The sequence below is a fragment of the Aristolochia californica genome, unplaced genomic scaffold, assembly GCF_029961685.1.
Source record: "Aristolochia californica isolate CCGP_79_NKW_82.1479 unplaced genomic scaffold, dmAriCali1.0.hap1 SCAF_11, whole genome shotgun sequence".
Taxonomy (NCBI): domain Eukaryota; kingdom Viridiplantae; phylum Streptophyta; class Magnoliopsida; order Piperales; family Aristolochiaceae; genus Aristolochia; species Aristolochia californica.
In genome coordinates this window covers 5906490-5927681 of record NW_027181782.1, presented here as the reverse complement: position 1 = coordinate 5927681, position 21192 = coordinate 5906490, and the positions used below count along the sequence as shown (strand labels likewise).

Genomic DNA, 21192 nt, shown 5'->3' with positions numbered 1-21192 from the left:
CTTAATAAGACTCAAACAACAAATGATCTTGATCACGCTTGTAATTGATTTACAAGAAGATCAAGATTATAACATCAATTTAGTCATAAAAAATAAATCTTCACAAATATAAAGATTTATCTTGATTTGATGTGATTCAAAGTTCAAGAAGTAGAAAAACAGTAAAGAGGAGTATGTAAATAAGGAAATGAAACAAAATGTAAATAAGAAGAGAATGAACTTATCTCTTCATGACTGAACTCCTTCTTTTACAACTTCTTGAACAAATTTTATAATAACTTCATCAAGAGGGATCCTATACTCCTTGCTCTGATACCATGTAGAATTTAGGATCTCATGAAAGGAACTTTAGATCAACGAGGAAGAAGAAGAAGAAGAGAGAAGGAGAGGAGAAGAAGAAGGACATGGAAGAAAAGAGTTTGGATTAAGGGAGAAGAGGTTTGCGTCAAAGTGAAAGTGAGGGCTGGACGAATTTGTGGAAAGAGAGGAGAGTGCTTCAATGCTCTACCTCTTAGCCAATGCCTTTATTTATAGTCTTTACAATGCCCTTAGGGATACAACTTGATGAAATAAAAAACATAAAAAGAACACATTTACACCTCTATGCCATCTTTAAGTGAAGTATCATATTTCACACATGTGCAACTCCTTTGATGTGTGAGTTTCTTGTAGCTTGTCGGCTTGAGCCCATCTTCCAACAGTGGGAATAGCAGAGGCGCTAAGAAGTTGACATTTAACAACTTCGAGATATGGCTTAATGTTTGCTAGGCAAAAATGGTAGTGGCTAAGGCTTCCTTCTGCTTGTCTTGGATAGAAACATTGATGGAGGTAGGCTGAGCTAACTTCCATTCTTGAAGAAGGCCTTTAAAATGAGCCAAATATTCATGGATATTTTCTCCTTGTTTAGTGTTGAACATTATTTTGAGAATATCATATGACCTGTGTAAGTTGTCAGAGCTAAAGTACAACTTAGCACATGTCTCCAAAATTTGTTTGGAGGTGTTGAGATTAATAACATTGTTGGAGATAGGTTATTCCACTTTGTTGATGAGCCAACTAATTACCAAAGTGATATTTTTTAACCACTTAGCATAAGCAACGTCTTCTTCATCAATGGGTGGCCCAAGTTTGGTGAGGTGACCAAGTAGGTCCTTTGTTATAAGGAATCGTCGAACCGATGTGGACCAGCTCAAGAAATTTGAAATCCCTCACAAGGGTATTTTAGTTATCTTGAGAATATCATTCTTGTTACCCATGTATTCTTTAGCCATAAGAGGCAATTCAGGGTAATAATGTACTCAAATTTGATGAAGCCTAAGTAAGTGCCTTAGAAATTCAAGTGTAGCCAAGGCTAGCTCGAGTAGATGGGAGGAGAACCCAAGCTTATCAAGTTTTTAGGTAAGGAGGGAACCCTCTTAGGCCAGTCAACTTGCTGGCCAAAAATTTCTATAATTAATTCGCTAGTCTTCCTTGTAGAGAATAGCAAAAATCAATCAATAAACATGAGATCAAGTAAGTTAAGGTAGCAATTCCGAATTAGATATTTCCAAGATCATTCCAAAATATACTTGACCCCAACTTGGGATAAACCAATCTAGATTCAGTTCCTCATGAATTAGGTAAGATATGATTGATCGAAAATCAAACAAAATCAGGCCTAATCAAGAAGATATTGTGAGATCTTCAAAAACAACAATCTTTCTTCAAATGGATTGGAGTCAACTAGACTTTCAAAGAACCACTTCCTTTCTTAATTTGTGCTTGATAACTTTTACGTAAAACACAATATTCTATTCTTGATTTTCCAAGAACAATCAGTCAACTCATGGCTCTCAAAAAATTCTCCAAAACATCACAAAAGCGACTAGAGCTCTTCAACAACTCGATTAATGGAGAAGATTAGCATAGAAGCTAAGTAAAAGGATTTTTGAAATCCAATGGATAAAAAACTATTCATAATAGGCTCAAGAACATTTTTCTTCATCAGAAAAATCTTGTTCCCACAAAATCATAACCTTTTATGCAAAAAATCTCAACATAAATCGATTTTTAGCCAAGAACTTGTAAATCGACAAAACTGCCTTGGTAAACTTCTTCTAATCCGAGATGCATAAATCTCAATAATTGTATAAGATGAAAAAAAAAAATAAGATCATCTCTGAACCATCTTCTAAAGATCTGAAAACCAAGAGCATGAAGTAATAATAACAACAATGAAAAACTTATCTCGCAAACTTCAATCTTGCTTCACAAAGAGCCTTCTATGAGTAGCTTTGATCATAACTTCTTAGAGTGACGTGGGGATCCTAAATTTGATACTCTGATACCCTATTGAATTTATGACCTCATGATTGAAACCTCGAGCAAGATGAGAGAGGGAGAAGAAAAAGAGCAAAGAGAGAGAGAGAGAGAGAGAGACAGCTCTGGTAGAAAGGAGAGAAGAGAAAAGAGATAAAAAGACTTTAGTCTAGAGAGAGATTCTTCCATGAGTTGAGAAGTGGAGAGCTTGATTGAACCCTTCAACCAAGACCCCTATTTATACTATTTTCATTACATATTTAGGGAAACTTTAGAGATAATTTAGGATCCCTAATATCCCTAATTACATCAATAATGATTATCCAAATCTACATAAATCAAGGGAAGATAAATCAGTTACATCAATCAAGGAAGATTGCCAAATCTTCCAACTCATGTGATAAGGATTCCAACTCGAGTGATGACTCATCATGCCACCTCACGTGGTCACGGTGGGTCCCACCTTGTAACACCAAGATATGTTTCTTTATTGGCTATGGTGGTACCGAGTTTGGTTATCGCTTCTAGGATGACCAAAGTCGTAAGGTTATTAGGAGCAAGGATGTGATCTTCAATGAAGGTGTCATGTATAAAGACGAGTTGAGAATAGAGTCTTAGAGCACAAGTGATGAAGCGAAGAAGTCTGAAGTGATTCAGTTGAGAGATCTTCTAGTTATTGAGATGGAGAATATTGCTCAGGAAGACCAAGAAAACATACCCCCACAAGTAAATCAGAATATTCATGTGATTGAACTCAGGAGATCTGCCAAAACTAGCAGACCACCATAGAGGTACTCCCCTACACTGAATTATATTTTATTGACTGATAAAGGTGAACCAAAGAGTTTTGAGGAAGCCGGGCAAGTTGATGAATCAACCAAGTGGGAGTTGGCCATGAAGGATGAGATGGATTCACTATTATCCAATCAAATATGGCAGTTGACCGATCTACCAAAAGGGAAGAAGGCCTTGCAGAATAAATGAGTGTACCAAATAAAAGACGACCATGATGGCAACACTAGTACAAGGCAAGACTAGAGATAAAAGGGCTTTCAATAAAAAGAAGGCATTGACTACACTAAAATTTTCTCTCCAGTTGTGAAATTGACTACTATTAGAACAGTGTTGGGACTAGTGGCAAATGAAGACTTGCACTTAGAGCAGTTGGATGTAAAGACAATATTTTTTCATGGTGATTTAGAGGAAGAAATTTACATGATGCAGCCACAAAGTTTCAAACATAGGGAAATGAGAAAATAATTTGAAAATTTCAAAAGAACTTGTATGGTATTAAAAAGGCTCTAAGACAATGGTATAAGAAGTTTGACACCTTTATGAATAGTAATGGTTTCTTGAGGTGCCAGGCAAATCATTACTGTTATGTGAATAAGATTGATGGCTCCTACATCATTCTACTACTATATGTTGATGACATGTTGATAGCAGGTGCTTACAAATAGAAAATAGATAAGTTGAAAAGGAAGTTATCCAAGAAGTTTGTAATGAAGGATTTGGATGTTGCAAAACAAGTCCTTGGGATGAGGATTACTAGGGATACTGATGTCTTGAAATTGTCACAAGAAGAATATGTGAAGAAGGTGTTGAGTAGATTTGACATGAATGATGCAAACCAGTGTGTAGTCCTTTGGCTAGTCACTTTAGGCTATCTAAGGAGCATTCACTTTCTATAAAGCAGGAGCGAGCCAACATGGCCAATGTGCCTTATGCTTTTGCTTTTGGCAGTCTCATGTATGTGATGTGTTGAATTTATAGAAAATAGAAATACTTCATTGACTTCATTAACTTATTGTAATAAGAATACATGAACCTCTATAATAGAGGAAGGTAGTAGAGTCCCATTACAATAAAACTACTCATGTTCCAATTACACTCAAACTCTAACACTTAAAAGATAAGTCCTATCATAATTAAATAACCCACAATAAATAGAAGATTAGCCTGACTGAAACTCTGAAACTCTTCTATTGCACGTGATAATGATAAGGATGCCAGTTCATGGCTATCTTTGTGGGTCCCACTTGATCTTCTTATGGGCTTGGGTCCATCTTACACCACTCTTAGGTATGTGGGTATTTCTTGATCGTGTGGGCTTGAGCCCTATCTTCCAACATGATGGTGTGTACTAGACCAGACATAACTCATGTAGTGGGAGTTGTGAGCAGGTAAACAATATTGGAAAGCAGTGAAGTGGATTGATTCTCAGGTATTTGAGAGGCACTGCAGACTAAGCCTTATGTTTCAGAAAGTCAAACTTGGGATTACAAGGGTATGTAGATGCTGACATGGCTGGAGACATTGATGGCAACAAGAGTACCATTGGATATGTATACACATTGGGTGGTATACCAGTTAGTTGGGTCTCTAAGTTGCAGAAGATAGTGACTTTTTCCACTACTAAGGCAGAATATGTTGTAGTGACCGAAGCCAGTAAAGAGATGGTATGGTTGCAATCTTTCTGGGAAGAATTAGGTCTCAAACATGGGAATAATGTGTTGTATTGTAACAGTCAGAGTGTTATTCATTTAGCAAAAAACCCTATTTATCATGTTAGAACAAAGCACATATAAGTGCATTATCACTTCATTAGATTGGCTCTTGAAGATGGAGTATTAGTACTTGAGAAGATTCAAGGGAGTTAGAATCTAGTTGATATGTTGACAAAGACTGTTACGATTGAGAAACTGAAATTGTGTGCAACTTTAGTTGGATTTCTCTCTGAGGATTGAGAAGTTATTGTTGCTACATAGGAGATATTGATGATGGATTAGTCTCCAAGTAGGAAATTGTTAAGTTGTGGAGCCTAATTAACGTCTTACGCTGAGTCGGTATGCGAGTCAACCTTCGTTGTAAGGTCGCCGTGGTTGGATGGGGGGCAGGGAGCCCCCCTCCACGATATATTGATTGTTGTTTATTAAAGGTAGTTTGGGGATTTCACACTTGTAATCCGGTTGTCCTAATTTTTTCTTTATATTTTGGGTCACCGTTGTTAGGGTTTTATCACCCGAAGTATTATCATTTGAGCATCATGAGTTGCGGCTGAGAGAGGTTAGAGAAAAAAACTACCTATAAGTGTGTGTAATTTCTCTTGTAAACTATTTCATCTTCATAGTGGATTACTGCAACGACAGAAAACAGGACATCATCTCACCTTGAAGCGAACCTGTATAAATCTTGTTTGTATTCTTGTGTTTGCTTTTTCCTTCTTTAGTGTTTATTATTATTGCTCTCGTTAGTTTAGAATTAGGGCGACCAATTCCTAACAGGGTAGAGATTACCATTGGGGAAACATAAAAAAAAATTATTAGCCTTCTTATGGTGTGTGCATATTTGTTTGAGTTTCTATTTTTTTCGTTGGCACATTTTGCAGTTAAATTTCTATTTTTCACTTTCAGTTCATCCCCTCTTGAGAAGTACATGGGCCAACAACCATTGCCCCTCTTCCCCTTTCTATTGGTGCCCGGAGAGGTGCCCCCACTGTTGCTGAATCTATCACCTCCAATTTGTAATCCTTTGTGTGTGAAAATTTTTTCCTTTGCCCCGAGCAAATGAAACTTGGCTAATGAGTTGGATCATGCAATTCACCCAGTTAAATTTTAAAACCCAATTGGGTCAATTGGGTTTTTACCCATACCCGAGTTCATAAGATATGTAACCCGAACAAGGGATTGGGTTGATTGAATTTGATTCAATTGCCTGATCTGGTTTAGGTTATATAACACTAGTTATGACATAGTCTTTGCTCTCTATCTAAAAATTAGAAAAATTAATATATAAGGAAAATCAGTTAATCCCATTAGATTTACTGATTAAACTACATAACTAATCAATGAAGTTAAGTTAGTCGCTTCCCAATTCATGATGAGAAAAGTATTTCCACTCCCCCATAGTGTAAAATCAAGGGAGAGAGGGTTGTAACTCCCTTCCCTATCTTCCTTTTCATGATAGATAGGGTGGGGCATCACTCTCCTAGATAGTCAGGATGACTGAGACATTTGTATAAGTGCACAAGTGAAGGAGGGATCGGGGGGGGGGGGGGGGGCTCTCCCCTCTTCTCTCTAGAGGAGGGAGGGAATGCCACCCCTATTCTCTTTTATAGTGTTGGAAGAGGGAGATTTCTTATATGTATAGATAGTGGGAAGAGCAGGCTTTGCAGCACTCCTTCAATTCTAAAATTTACATTTTTATTCTTATGATGATATCTTGGGCGGTTCAACTGTTGAACTAGACCGGGGCGCCGGGCTGGTAACCAACCTTGCTGCTTTTCTCAATGTGTAGCCCACGTGCCGAATTGAAAAGATTTTATTACCATTTCCAACCCCAACAAGATAATCGCAAGGAATAGAAGTTAGGAAGAACCCTAAAATGCCGAAAAAACGTAACAACTAATCTCAATCACCCCTATATAATCCACCCACCTCCACCACCGCGCGCCCTCATAACTCCGTCGTTCATCTCTCCCGCCCATCTCAGATCGACGGCTGCTAATCCATTCTCTTTGTTCTTCTCGTCGTCGCCTCCGCTTAATTAGTTTTTTACTCTGTACAAATTGCCTAAAGTACCTCTCCTCACGTCTCATCAGAGATCCATTGTTTCCCGCCGTCCGATCTTGTATTGTTCGGTTCTTACCGGATCGAAGCCAGCAATTTGAAGCTTACCCATTCGAATCTGTGTTGGAAGCAGAATCTGCCGCCCCTGTAATATCTTCCCTTTCGACCTTCTGCTATTCGCGATCAGAATTTGGTCTAATCTGGAACTCCGCTTCTGTTTTTGGTTGTGACCTTCGTTTGTTGATCATTGGTCATGGCGCGTTGTCGAACCATCGAGGATTCAGTCGGATGCGAAATTTCGTGTAAAGGTTTGATTCTCTGCTTGCCCTTTTTATTCCCTTTAGTTTTTTTTTTTCTCTCGTTTATATGATTATGTTTTGTTTTATCTGTTTTTCTAATCGTTTTCTAGCAGAAAAAAAGAATTTTCTGATGCAGTATTGGTTTTTCTTCTTTGCGTTTGTAAACTTTCCCTATTTCTTTTTTGTTTGGAAGGGCAGCTTCTGGAGAATTGGGTTCCTTCGTTTTATTACGGTGTTTATGTTGGATGATGGATGCTTGATTTTTGAAATTTTTTGAATAGGTTTTTGAGGATGGTAACAGAGAGTCCTTTAAAGATGCTGTCGAATCTCGGTGTCGGTCCAGCGCTTGGGGACGGTCCAAGAGGCTCAAGCAATAATTATGAGGATAGTTTAGAGAAACAAATTGAGATGATGCTCAAAGAGCAGCGCAGTAAAGACATTTTTGACAGAGAGAGAGAATTAAACATCTACCGAAGTGGAAGTGCCCCCCCGACAGTAGAAGGCTCTTTGACAGCCGTCGGCAGTCTTTTTAGAGATGGAGGCTCTGATTTCCTATTACCTGGTCTTAATAACAACTCCCTTCTCTCTGATGAAGAATTACGGTCACACCCCGCTTATTTATCTTACTATTATTCTCATGAGAACCAGAACCCAAGACTTCCTCCCCCACTTTTAACTAAGGAGGACTGGCGTATTGCACAGAGATTTCAGGCTGGAAGTTCTTCCTTTGGGGGTATTGGAGATAGGAGGAAAAAGGAGATAGTTGATAATGGAAGCAGCAAGTCATTATTTTCATTGCAACCAGGTCAGAAGGGGGACGAAGACATAACAGGGTCTAAAAAGGTCAATCTGTCCAGGCAACCTTCGGCTGAATGGTTGGAACGTGAGGCTGATGGTTTGATTGGATTGGCAGGGGTGGGCTTGGGTGCAAGGACAAAGAGCCTTGCAGACATGTTCCAGGTCTGCTTTTAGTCTCAGCCATTAAAATGTTCTATGCATTTTCGTTTTAAGTGCTGTGGTTCTGTTGTCACTGAATGTTTTGTTGATTACATGTGCAGCGCTAGGAAGATATTTAAAACAAAATATTTGCATGATAGTGTTCGCTTATAGTTTGGTTGAGTTTCTTACCTTTGGACTTGGTTTTATTTTTCTTTCAACTTTCACATGCATACTTTGTGGTTTGCCTGTGTCATAGTCGTTGTGTATTGTCTTTAAATATTTGAACATGATGTATATGTATCCAGTGTAGGTGGGAACAAGGCGGCCAGATGCATGAAAGGGGTTATTGAAATGATCTTGAGTTTTATATTATGGATCTTGAACACATTTTAAATGTATTTATAATTTAGAAAATCTTGTAAGTTTTTCATTCCTTTAGAGCACTGAGTCTCTCATAAGAAAGTTTGGCACTAAATCCCTTTTTTTCCCAACACTAAGAAAGTGCGTTTGTTTTTTTTTCTTTACATTTAGCTTGTTTTAAGTGGAAGATTGAATGACAAGTAGACATTTATTGAAACTGTTGTAGTATCTGCATCATGTAGTAACAACTGATTTGAAAATTCACCAGTGAGAGCATAAAATACCCTAAACTGTAAGTTTTTTTTGTAATTATAATTAATATATAAAAGAAGAAGAAAATTGTAGTCATTAGGAATTGTAATGGCATGGAAAGAGTAAAGGTGGCTTGTCAAGTGAAAGGACAAAGGAACACATTTAGTTCAATATGTTTTAGTTGTGGCTTTTGGTTAACTGCCTTTCCCAGTTTTATCATTAAGACATGTTTACTCATGTAACACTACTTTCTTGTTTTTTTGAGTATTATCTCATTGTGGAACAGCTTGATTATTGTCCGGCGGCAGTATTGTTTTCTCATTTTTCTGCAATGTTTTTTTTTTTCTGTAAGATGAAAACTGTGGCAACATCTTCTTCTGTTATTTCTGATTTTTAATTCTATGCACTTGTGTTCCTTTTTTTTGGATTCATCTCAGATTCCCTCCAATTTCATGTTATTAATGTCTAGTAACAGCTTGAATTCTTAGTAGTCCTCTTTCCATCCCGTTTTCTCTCTTGTGCCTTTTCCTGGTTACTTTTCTTGTATTCTCAAGATTCATGGGCTCTTCTCAGGAAGGACTAGGCCGAACTACAGCAGTATCTGGACATATTTCACGTCCTGTGAGTCGTAATACTTTTGAGGATGCTTCTGATCCAAATGGAGTCAGTGATTCCCAATTCTCACAACTTCAAAATGATCTCGAATCTGTAGATGGCTTGTGCTCTGGAGCAGTAGGTTCCAGTGGGGCCAACCTCGTTAGGGTTCAAAGCGTTGGTTCATCAGCTTCTCAATCATTTGCATCTGTTCTGGGATTGTCTCTTTCGAGAAGTACAACTCCTGATGCTCAGCTGATTGGGAGGTCTGTGGGCTCCACCCATCCTTTGATTGCAGGGAGGGTTCCAGCTACTGATAAAAATACGGTTGTTTGTTCAACTTATGATGGTGTATCATCTAGCTTGGCTGATCATGATGAGATTGCTGCTGCTTTATCAGGATTAAACCTTTCGAAAAATAGGCTTGTTGGGGAAGAAATTCATATCCAGTCTCAGCTCCAACATGAATTTTCTGATCAGTCCAATTTTTCATTCAACAAGACTGAATCAGATTCACTAACAATGCCTGCCATTGGAATGTCTCACAATAAAAGCAATGGATCTGTTGCAGACCTTAATTATTCAAAAGTTACCAGTGATGGACAGATTAATTTGCTAAAGCGTTCGTATTCCTCTGCTACTTTGTACCCTACAGTCCCCACTTCTGGTCCTGCTAGTTTAGATGGGTTGGATGCTTATTATCGAAATGCAGATCCTAATTTAGATTTTAGTGGGTATAACTCAGGTGGATATTCTCTCAACCAAAGGATGCCCTCAATGATGAAGAATCACCTTGATAATGGTTAGTATACATACATGTGTGTATTTGTCTTTTTCTTTTTTATCAATTATTCTCACTTATGTTGTTAAAACAATCAATGTATCTCTTTGTACTTCTAGGTCATTCTTCTTTATCTGTTCTGTTTGTCTTCCTGCTGCTTTTATATCTTGAGCGACCATACCTTATGCACTGAACCTAATTCCTTGCTAATCAATGATATGTTTATTCCTCCGGAGAAAGAAAAAAAGAAGGAAAACCAAATGCTGTTGGCCGTTTTCCCTAGAAATTTTTTTGGTAGATAGAAGTTTCTCTTTGACCAATTTTCCTACCATTCTGTCCTCCATTCAAAGCTGCAAAAAGACTGTTTAATGGAAGAAACTTGATGCTTAGAAAACTTGGTTGTAGAAAGTATCTTCTGTTCCCTTCGGTTTCCTGATAACGTGTGGCAAAACAACAAGTTGAATCAGATTTTAACATGTCAACTTTTAATCTATGAGCTTAGTGCATTCTATCTAGTTTTAGGCTCATAGAGAGGTACTGCACGTGGCTAACTTGCCTGATGGAGTTAGTTTGGATGGCTGCAGGAGCTGATGTGAAAACAGAACCTATGTTCTGCGTAAATGTTCTTTTGGCAGAACATATAATTTTGAAACTCTTCTGTGTTTTGGCCACTTAAGGGTGCCTTGCTTTCAGGTGCTACTTTGGCTGGGGGACTCGAAGGATCAAACCTGAACCGAAGTGGAAGCTTAATGGGGTCTGCTAGTCAGGTTTCCACTATCGATCCTCTGTATATGCAGTATTTGCAGCGAACTCCTGATTATACTGCACAGGTGGCTCCAGGCTTGACTGATCCTTCTTCGGGACGGCATTACATGGGTGCTTCAAATATGGAACTGCTTGGACTTCAAAAAGCATATCTAGGGGCACTGCTTGCACAACAGAAAGCCCAATATGGGCTTCCTTTCTTAGGCAAATCTAGTGGATTAAGTCATGGCTTTTATGGAGGGGCTGGTCCTACTTTTGGTGTTGGCATGCCTTATCCTGCTAGCCCATTGGCAAGCTCGATTCTTCCTTCTATTGGAGCTGGAAGTACTATGAGGCAGAATGAGCGGGTTGCACGTTTTTCTTCAATGATGAGAAATACAACAGGTGCACCCATGGCTTCTTGGCATTCAGAAAATGGCGGAAGCATGGAGGAAAGTTTTGGGTCATCCTTATTAGAGGAGTTTAAGAGTAACAAGACCAGATGTTTTGAATTGTCTGAGATTGTGGGCCATGTAGTTGAATTCAGGTATTTATTAATACCTCAGTTTAGGTTGTTTCAGTATCTTGGCATTGTGACTTTCTGCTGCTGTTGCTCTCTCTCTCTCTCTCTCTCTCTCTCTCTCTCTCTCTCTCTCGCACGCGTGCACTTACTTATTTGCTTTTCCTTATTTTTTCAGTGCGGATCAGTATGGGAGTCGTTTTATTCAACAAAAATTAGAAACTGCATCAGAGGAAGAGAAGAACATAATTTTTCCTGAGATCATTCCTAAAGCACGTGGCTTGATGACTGATGTTTTCGGAAATTATGTTATACAGAAGGTCCATTGAAGTCTGCTTGTTTATTTATTTCATGTTTCTTTTTCGATCATTAGACATTTGAAACTCTCTTATGTCCTGACAAATAGTTACTTGGATTTGCAGTTCTTTGAGCATGGGACAGAGGTTCAGAGGAAGGAGCTCGCTGATCAGCTTACAGGCTATGTATTACCTCTTAGTCTTCAAATGTATGGTTGTCGAGTGATTCAGAAGGTACTTCCTTTGTTTGGCCTTTTATTTCCTTCACTTATCACTTTCGAAGGTGTAAAAAAAATGCTTTGTCTATTTGTATCTTTAGTTTTTATTGTGTTTCCGATTCCTAATAGTAACTTTGTTTTACAGCTTGCCAGAATTTTGCATTTGTTGTGCTACAAATTCAAGTTTGCTTATCAAAATTGAGTGTGTTTTGCTACAGATTCATATTTGCTTTGTCAAAATTTAGCATGCTTTCTTTTCCATGAACATTTTACATTTTACTCTTTTCTAGTGCTCCCTCCACTAGAATGAATGATATCCTCAGCAATGACAACCAAACTGCCAATCAAACAAAGATGAAAAATTCCCAGTTTTTAAAATGAGTCTATTATTCATTTTAAAAAATTATTTTAAAAAATGAGTTTATTAGTTGACTGAGAGAATCTATATATTTATATATAACTATATATATATATATATATATATATATATATATATATATATATGTATAGTTATTTTACTTTGAATTGTTAAAATGAGGGAGACAGAACAAGCACCTCAATGAACAAGAAGGGTGTCACAATGAGTACAAACATAAGCGTATAAAATAATAAACAGTAACAAGAATTACACCTTAATGGGAGGAAGGCTACTAGGGAGGGAGATCCAAGATAATTAAGCCATCTTAATGGACTCCATCTTTAGTGAGAGCATCAGCTACCATGTTTGCTGATCGAGAGACATGTCTTCTTGTAAATTTGAGGGACTGAAACATTGAGAATTTCTTCCATGTTGTGAATGAGTCTTCACTGGTAATCAATATTCTCATGTGCCAGTTTATAACAGCAGTGGAACTCCTTTAAATCGTTAAGTGGACAGTCAGGTTACCTTGTAGCAACATGAAGTCCGTGTAGAGACCATTGACCTCCACATCAATGGAGGTAGCAGTATTGAGAGGTCCTGTAGAAGTAGTAATTGCCTTGTGAGTATCCAATGTGAACGCCCTAGCCAGTGTGCCTGGGGTTCTGCAAGGAACAACCATAAAGATTAATTTAAGGGAACTTGGGTGGGTGACCCAAGATTCAATCACTCTGTGTTTGGGGCAATAAGAGAAACCACAGAGGACCAATTCTGATGAATGGAAGCTTTTTTTTAACTCGCAAAGCCCCTTCCAGAGCAGACCCAAGTATGTGTTTGATGAATTATCTTCTCAATGATGCTTTTAATAGTGTTGAAAGTTTTGGTGAAAACCCTGCTATTTCCATACACACCAAGGAAGAACCCAAAACTATATGCAGAAGGACCTTGATGTAGTTTGGTAGAGGCAAAAAAGTTCATTGGATAATAGCTCTCTGAATGAATTTGGGGGGAGGGGTGAGGCTGAGGTCAAAGAGATTGAACATGTGAAGCCAAATTTTGGAGGTGTATGGGCAGAGAAGAAGGATGTGATCAACTGTCTACAACATTTCCACAAAGCAGCACTGGGAGTTGATCAACATGCATCTTTTTCTGTTTAGTTTGTCACGAGGATCTGTTTTTTCTGGTGAACCAACTGAAAAAAAAGTGCTTTAGGGGGGCAAAGAGCTTGCAATTCATTGGTGAGATGGTATCATGATACTGGTTGGTGAGGAGTGTTGTCTTATAGAAAGAGGAGACTGAGAAATTTCCACTTGTAGACCATTTCCTTAAAGACTTAATCATCACCTGTTTGACACAGGTAATAGGAATGAAGGACGGATAGGAGGCTGCTGCTGGCCTCAAGAATTTGTCATCTCTCAGATTATGTCTTAGTTTAGTCCCAATTGTTCCCAGAATGGAAATCAGCCACCAGCATATGTTTCACCATTTAGTGTGCTGGGGATGGTACAATTGATGTGACATTCATTCTTGTTGTGAGTCTTGAATTGTCTTGTGCTATTGCAGGAGATACCATCAAGGGGTTCCGAGTTTCCTTTGACCCAGATAGTTAGTGTTGCAACCTCGGAATCATCAAGCCCAGTAGAATAGTTCTCTTGTAGACGAGTTAAAAAATAAATATTTCACAACATTATCTATTCACACTAGGGGTGAATGGAACACTTCTGCTTCCAAGCAGCTATGAAGGATGAGAGTTGTGTCAAGTAGGTTGACTGCTGGTGTAAAACCTTTCATCACATATACAAAATGGATGAGTAGCTCATATGGTGCACCTGTATAGTCTCGTTTCCTTCATTGTCTCCATGATTAATCAGTTATTTCTATTTCTTGACTTGAATTCCAGTGGCCGATTTTATCTTATCCTGGTACAAAGACATTGTTCTGATTTTATCTTGTCCTGGTACGAAGATATTGTTCTGATTTTATCTTGTCCTGGTATGAAGATATTGTTCTAGACATGGTAAAGTTGTCCTTTATACCATTTTGTTCTACTTTGACAAGCTGAGTTGATAATGAATTCAAATATTTTGCACAGGCTCTAGAGGTGGTTGATGTGGGGCAGCAAACCCAAATGGTGTCCGAGCTTGATGGTTCCATCATGAAATGTGTCCGTGATCAGAATGGCAACCATGTGATCCAGAAGTGTATAGAGTGTGTCCCCCAAGGAAGGATTCAGTTTATAATTTCATCCTTTTATGGACAAGTCGTAGCACTCTCTTCTCACCCCTATGGCTGCCGGGTCATCCAGGTAATTGCTTGTTTTCTTTCTCTTCTCATAGTTGCCATGATATATTTTGTTCTTTTTTCTTTTTATTATCATTTATTAATTCTCCTACTTGTCAATGTCTGGCAGAGGGTCTTGGAGCACTGCAATGATCCACAAACACAGAGCATTATGATGGAAGAAATTTTGCAATCTGTCTGTACCTTGGCACAAGACCAATATGGGAATTATGTTGTTCAGGTATATGGTAGCGAGTTAAAATTAGTGAGTAGAGTTGTGTCATTCTTTTATTGTTTGCAATTTTACATCATTCCCCCTCGAATGAGATGGATATTTAACATCATCTTTCTTTTTACTTGCATTAATCTGTCAAATTTGGACTTTTCATTTGCTGCAATAAATGGCTAAGTATTAACAGAATGACATTTAATGCAACAGTTATTTGCATGCATTTCTTCAAATATATAGCATAATGCCTCCATTCCCTTATATTTCTGATTGATGCCTACAGACCATTATAGTATTACTAAAATTATCTAAATCCTTTTAACCTCTATTTCTGCCAATTAACTCTAATTTATACTTGTAAAAAGATAAATTTTCTTTAAAGAATTATTATTTGAGCCATACAAGAAATGTAGGGCCTGTGCAAGGAAACAGCAAGGTGGTATCCATGGAGCAGGGTCCAACCTTGTCTACTGTGTGCAAGTGGAGGGGGTAGCCTCTCCTCTCCTCAATGTTTCTCTCCACCTATAGATATCCACATGTTCAGAGGATGGTGGTGGGGGAAGGAGCCAGAGAACTCCTTCTTCCACTGCTTCTGTCAGCCCTTGGGAGGGGATGGAGAGACAGCTGTGCTCCTCTGGCGCTGTCTGCAGTGATTTGCACATTTGAGGGCAGGAGAGGATGGCTGGTGCCCACCATCTTCTGCTCATGGAGTCTCCTTTCCTTCTTCTATCAGCTGTTCAGAGAGGAGTGAGGGATTGCTGTGCTCCTCTATTTGTGCATATCTGTTCATCTTCACAAACGAAGGGAGGGAGGTGCAGCTGCCTCATCCTCTCCTGCCTCTGCAGGCTGCCAGATTAAGGATAGATGGCTGTCCACCTCCTTCTCCATCAGCCTGATGGTGGTGGTTGGGGGTTCCCACCTTTGTGTTCACTCTTTTCTTGGGGCCTTCAAACATCCTCGTGGTGGCCCTTATAAGATTAACCCATACAAACTTTAATCGTGGATATTTTTATATTTTTATTGTTTCAAAATTAAGAATGAAGGTATGTAGGTAATTTTGGTGATAAATAAGGATGGGAGGGTGGTGCAGCTGCCTCATCCTCTCCTGCCTCTGCAGGCTGCCAGATAAGGATAGATGGCTGTCCACCTCCTTATCCATCAGCCTGATGGTGGTGGTTGGGGGTTCCCACCCTTGTGTTCACTCTTTTCTTGGGGCCTTCAAACATCCTCGTGGTGGCCCTTATAAGATTAACCCATACAAACTTTAATCGTGGATATTTTTATATTTTTATTGTTTCAAAATTAAGAATGAAGGTATGTAGGTAATTTTGGTGATAAATAAGGATATGTGGGCTTTAGTATGAAAATTTGAGGTATGTATGTATTTATGCTAAATTTTAGGGGCATACTGGCATAACTCTTGAGGAAACTTCAAATTTGGTAAGAAACCTGCAGTTGGTAGCTCATCAATAAAAGTAACTTTTATGGAAAAAATTATAGTGCTATTTTTTTTTTTTTCAACTGAGAAAGTGTAGTTTGATTTGTCATACTGTAGCAGTGGAGATTGTATTGATATGCAAAAGCCAGCTTTGAGGTAATATAAACCTTACAGAAGCAATTTCCATAATGTGTGTTTCCAGTAATTCTGAGAGAATTTGGATGCCATAGGGGTTTAGTTAGTGACATGGGTGGGGAATAATTAAAAAAAAAAACCTATTGGTTATTTTTGCATTTTCAACTTGTTGGTGAAACAGAAAGTCAACAACCTCTAACCTGGAAAAATTGCAACAAATTTAAGTATGGTATGATTAGTACGGCCAAATTGATGCAAAAGAGAATGAAATATGTTGGGCTGAAGGGTACCGAAACTTCAATTTTTTACCCTTTGCAAAAGGGCATAAAAATCATTCCCAAAATTTGACCTCTCTAAATGAATAAAACATTGCTTTAAATTTTTTTGAACAAACATGCTCTTTTCCAACTTAACAGTCTTGATTAAGTAATACCGAGCATGATTAAGGATAAACAAGCAACCTATTAACCAAGACTAAAATGAAAGATGAACAGTTGTGAACTTTTTTTTCTTGGTTGCATCACTTTGGCAACATGTTTTTCTTGGAATATTTCTGTTCATGAGTGAAAACACATCTTCTTAGAAAAAGTAACAGACCGAAGTTAAATTAAATTGAAAACCGTTTGCTCTATTCTCTTTTACATATGGACATAAAAGTAATGTGCTTCCATTTGAAAAAAAATACAGTAATTTGCTTCGTGGCTTAGATGTTGATGGAATGTATTTAGCAATGGTTACTAGATAATGTGCTCCGGCTTATTGCTCTTGGTATTTGTTTTACCTATGGTCATTTCACCTACACATGGTTATAGTTGATCTGATGTGTACTGTCCACTTGGTTGGGGCTCATGTGCCTCATTTGCCCTTTTAATCATGCACTGGCTAGCTCTGTAGTTTTTTTATAATTTTTTTTTTTTTTTTTTTTTTTTTTTTTTTTTTTTTTTTTTTGAGAAAAGGGGTGGTCTGGTTATTTGTTTGCTTAAGGGTTTTATAGCAGTGTCTGCTTGTGGGACCAATCTGAAATATAATGGTCTTATCTAGGCTGCCATTTGGTTTACATATTCTCTACTGTATGTTTTTGTGATTATGTTGCATGCTACTTGTTACTTCTTTTTCGGTTGACTGACTACTCTCTGTTTTGGTGCCTTGGGTATATTATAGCATGTTTTGCAACATGGGCAACCTCATGAGCGATCTGCCATAATCAGCAAACTTGCAGGGCAAATTGTGAAGATGAGTCAGCAGAAGTTTGCTTCCAATGTTGTGGAGAAGTGCTTAACTTATGGTGGGCCTGAAGAACGCCAGCTTTTGGTTAATGAGATGCTCGGTACTACAGACGAAAATGAGCCCTTGCAGGTTTGTCTTTGTACCTTATCTTCTGCAATATTGATGTTGGCTATATCACTACATTAGAGATTGGTTATTTCCATTATTTCTGTTATCTGTGCTGCAATTACTTTTTGTGAGGTGGGTTCTCATAGGGATGACTTAAAGACTAGCATCTGTTGGAAGCATTAATTTTGTAGTCATTAAAATGTTGGCTCTTTCACTGCATAGTGAGGTATATTATTTGAAATTGATGATGTCAAGTATTACTGGCACATCATATACTTTTTTGTTCTGAATAGTGCAAGATTCATTAAGCAAAAAGAAAAACATAGAAAGGGTACAACTTAGGGACTATATTCACAACAAGATGTTGAGATGGGAATAGCACCCCCGCGTCTGTGATGGATGCATGACAAAGTTGAGCCCAGGAAACTTGAATATGCTCAAAGGAAGTGATAGTCAAAAATCTTCAACAAGCATTAGCCAAGCCATTAAACCAAGAGATAACTACCAATGAACCAAGAGGCTGGGGGTGTTCTTGTGTGAGGTTGTAGGTTCGAGTCTCACCAGGGTGTAAGGGTTTTAAACATTCAAAATAGCATCATCAACAAGTTGAGCCCAAGAAAGAATCATACACAGTCTTTTCAGTAATAGCACGATGAGAGCACTCGTGAGATGAGAAATCCCTTTCAGTACTCACCAGCCACAAACTCCATGGGACAGCCAAAACCAACTAATTTTTAAAGAGCTTTACTCAATCATGGAATGGGCATGGAGGAGATTTCAACCAGCAACTCTGCAAGGGTAGCAGAAAGCATATTTAGTGGCCAGACCACCTATAAAAGACCTCCAACTTCAGGTGTGGAAGAGCAATAAAGAAGACAATGATCTATGGTTTCCTCGACATTACCACAAAGTTGCCATTGCACCACAGGTGGGTGGAATCCTCATCAACCTAGCTGGTTGCAAGTAAGGATCTTCTCTCCTAGAACACTCCATATGAAGGCCTTGATCTCCTTTGTTTTGTTTGGAGGAGGGGGGCTAAATTTACAAGATGACATCTATTACCATCTAAAGAACCTCTTGAAAGAAGCATTCTTTCAATAACTTCAAGTAAGCAAAGCTAGCAGGGCATGGCAGCAAAGAGAGGAAAAAATTAGGAATTTCCTCAAATTTTGACTTGATATGCAAGCTTTTTTCAATTCCTTTGGTGATGGTGTGGTAAGGGGCTTTTACCACCCTAGCTGTGAAGAGAGGCAGCTGACAATAGGAGATGGGTAGGCTTGCCATGTAGTAAATAAGCACCAAATTCATTAGAGAAATTTAGCTCTCCTGAACATTGATATCCTCAATACTAGCATTCTCCAAATTTACCTGTTAACCTGAAATAACTTCTTGAATAGCAAGGAAAGCTTTGATGTTGAGGACCTTGTCCATGTTGCCATCTCAAAAGCAAATCATATTGTCAGCAAATTGTAAGATAGTGCAAAGAGGTGAGGGTGGGAATGGGATGATCTACATTTGTTACGAGACATCAAAAAATGCTGTTCAAAGCTTCTGCTACAAGTTTGAAGAGGTGGCGGTAAGGGGATTTCCCCTGAGCTTATAAAATATCATTTGGCTGACCATTTATGAGAATAGAAAACCTTGCCAAAGAAATAAAAGAAGAATCCATTGCCTCCACTTACTCCCAAAACCCATTTTTATTATTGCCTCATAAAAAAAGGGCCAATTAATTCTATCAAATGTTTTCTCCAAATCTTGTTTGAATATAGTTTTTATACCCCTGGTTTCACGAAATGGTGATACAAGTTAATGTGCTGACAAGGCTAAATTCAGGATTTGATGGCTATTAACAGAGAATCACTTTGGAGAGGGCAGACGATGTGACCAATCAATGTGTCTTTTTATACCTTTGTATGACGAAAGGGCCAGCACATGACCAATCAATTTGTTAGGCTAGACAACAAGCTGATCAGCCTGAAGTCACCTGGATGATATAACATCTTCCTTCTTATGGATTAATGCAAAAAAGGAGGGCCCTAAAGATTTACATGTTGGACCATTTGCATAAAATTGTTAAAAAATCTGCATGATATCCTTTTTGAGAAATTTGAATGCGTCATTGAATTTTGCAACAAAACCATCAGGGCCCAGGAGTCTTGCCATTCAGAACACATTTAGCTACTGCTCAAACCTCCTTGGTGCATCCATATGTATAGAGCATGGACTTAGCGTTCCATGGATGGAGTTCTAGTTTACTAGTAAGTTCAACGACAATTTGCGAAGACCAATTAAACTCATTCTAAATTATAATAATTTGCAAAAATATTGTATTTTAAAATTTGATTTTTACATTGTGTTCTTGTCTGATTCATTCACAATTTTCATTCTTGTTTAGTATGTTTGATAAAATTTATTTAGGGTTTTCAACAATTAACTTAGTATTCTATAATTGGTGATGGAAAAGAGTGCTGAAATTCATGTGGCAGGCTATGATGAAAGATCAGTTTGCAAACTACGTGGTCCAGAAGGTTCTTGAAACTTGTGACGATCAAAGTCGTGAGCTGATTCTCTCACGCATCAAAGTGCACTTAAACGCCCTGAAGAGGTACACGTATGGCAAACACATAGTTGCTCGTGTTGAGAAGCTCGTCACGACTGGAGGTATAAGAAGCCCTAACTGTTCTTTTAAGATTTGTTTGTGTTGAGAAGCTCGCCACAACTGGAGGTAAACTACTATATCATTTATCTATTTTTTACAGAAAGGCGCATCGGGATCTCGACCTCGTATTCTTCATGAGGATGAGGAAAGGGGTGTGATTCTCTGTACAGCTAATATAGGGCTGGTTAAATCAGGAGCTTAATCAGCCTTATATTTCATCTCGAGGGGAACCGAGAGGTAATACTAGTAGGGGCTCTTATATTGTAAATAAACTGATAGGCCACCTTTAAAAAGAAAATAACTTGTTCTCCCACCGCCCCTGATGTGTATTCTGCACTTTGTAACGGCAACAAATAGGGATCATATTTAGGATTTAGGTGAGATGAAGGGCAGCGCTGCTTTGTCTGTAGAGATCTTTCAACTTGAGCAGTAACTAATGTACAAGATTGGGTGTGCTTGTAAAGGAGGGGGAAAAAAAAGGGATTAAAGATTAATGATATCCGGAACTGTAAAAAGAGAGGGAGCAGAAAGCCGTTGGTCTGTTGGGTCTGTCGGAATCTGCAACTTTTGAGAGGATGTTTTTTTTTAATTTACTAGACAAATTTTCTGATGCATTTCACATTTGTGGTGGCTGGATGAATTTATTGCATCTTCTTTTTCTCTTTTTTTCCCTATTGTTTTCTATATGAGATAATTATTTTTCCTTCTTCATTGAATCTGATACTGTAGTTACTGTAAATGAGATATGTAAATCAGCTTAGGATGATCCGGTAGAAATTAGCCTTGCTTTTCTCAATGCCTACCAGATACCAGTCCAATTTGGAAACTCCATCAGGAAGAGTAGAGAAAAGCTTGATGAGCTAGATAAGAACATCTCAACCCATGATAA

General features: G+C 38.3%; 1 protein-coding gene across 1 annotated transcript; it reads left to right on the top strand.

The window, feature by feature from the left end:
• The first annotated feature begins 6776 nt into the window (after positions 1-6776).
• LOC137944329 (pumilio homolog 1-like) lies at positions 6777-20917 on the top strand. The gene is made up of 11 exons (XM_068789987.1): positions 6777-7174; positions 7447-8125; positions 9290-10112; positions 10785-11382; positions 11534-11675; positions 11778-11885; positions 14320-14532; positions 14638-14748; positions 17471-17665; positions 20131-20305; positions 20404-20917. Exons 2-11 carry the CDS (start codon positions 7457-7459, stop codon positions 20439-20441), a joined length of 3072 nt encoding a protein of 1023 aa, XP_068646088.1. The 5' UTR covers positions 6777-7174; positions 7447-7456; the 3' UTR covers positions 20442-20917.
• Positions 20918-21192: the final 275 nt, after the last annotated feature.

Bases quoted from the DNA above. Each gene is read 5' to 3' on its own strand.
- LOC137944329 (XM_068789987.1), top strand. From the start codon at position 7,457: ATGGTAACAGAGAGTCCTTTAAAGATGCTGTCGAATCTCGGTGTCGGT. The intron at 14,533-14,637 runs GTAATTGCTTGT...AATGTCTGGCAG, and splicing joins ATGGCTGCCGGGTCATCCAG to AGGGTCTTGGAGCACTGCAA. The intron at 14,749-17,470 runs GTATATGGTAGC...GGTATATTATAG, and splicing joins ATGGGAATTATGTTGTTCAG to CATGTTTTGCAACATGGGCA.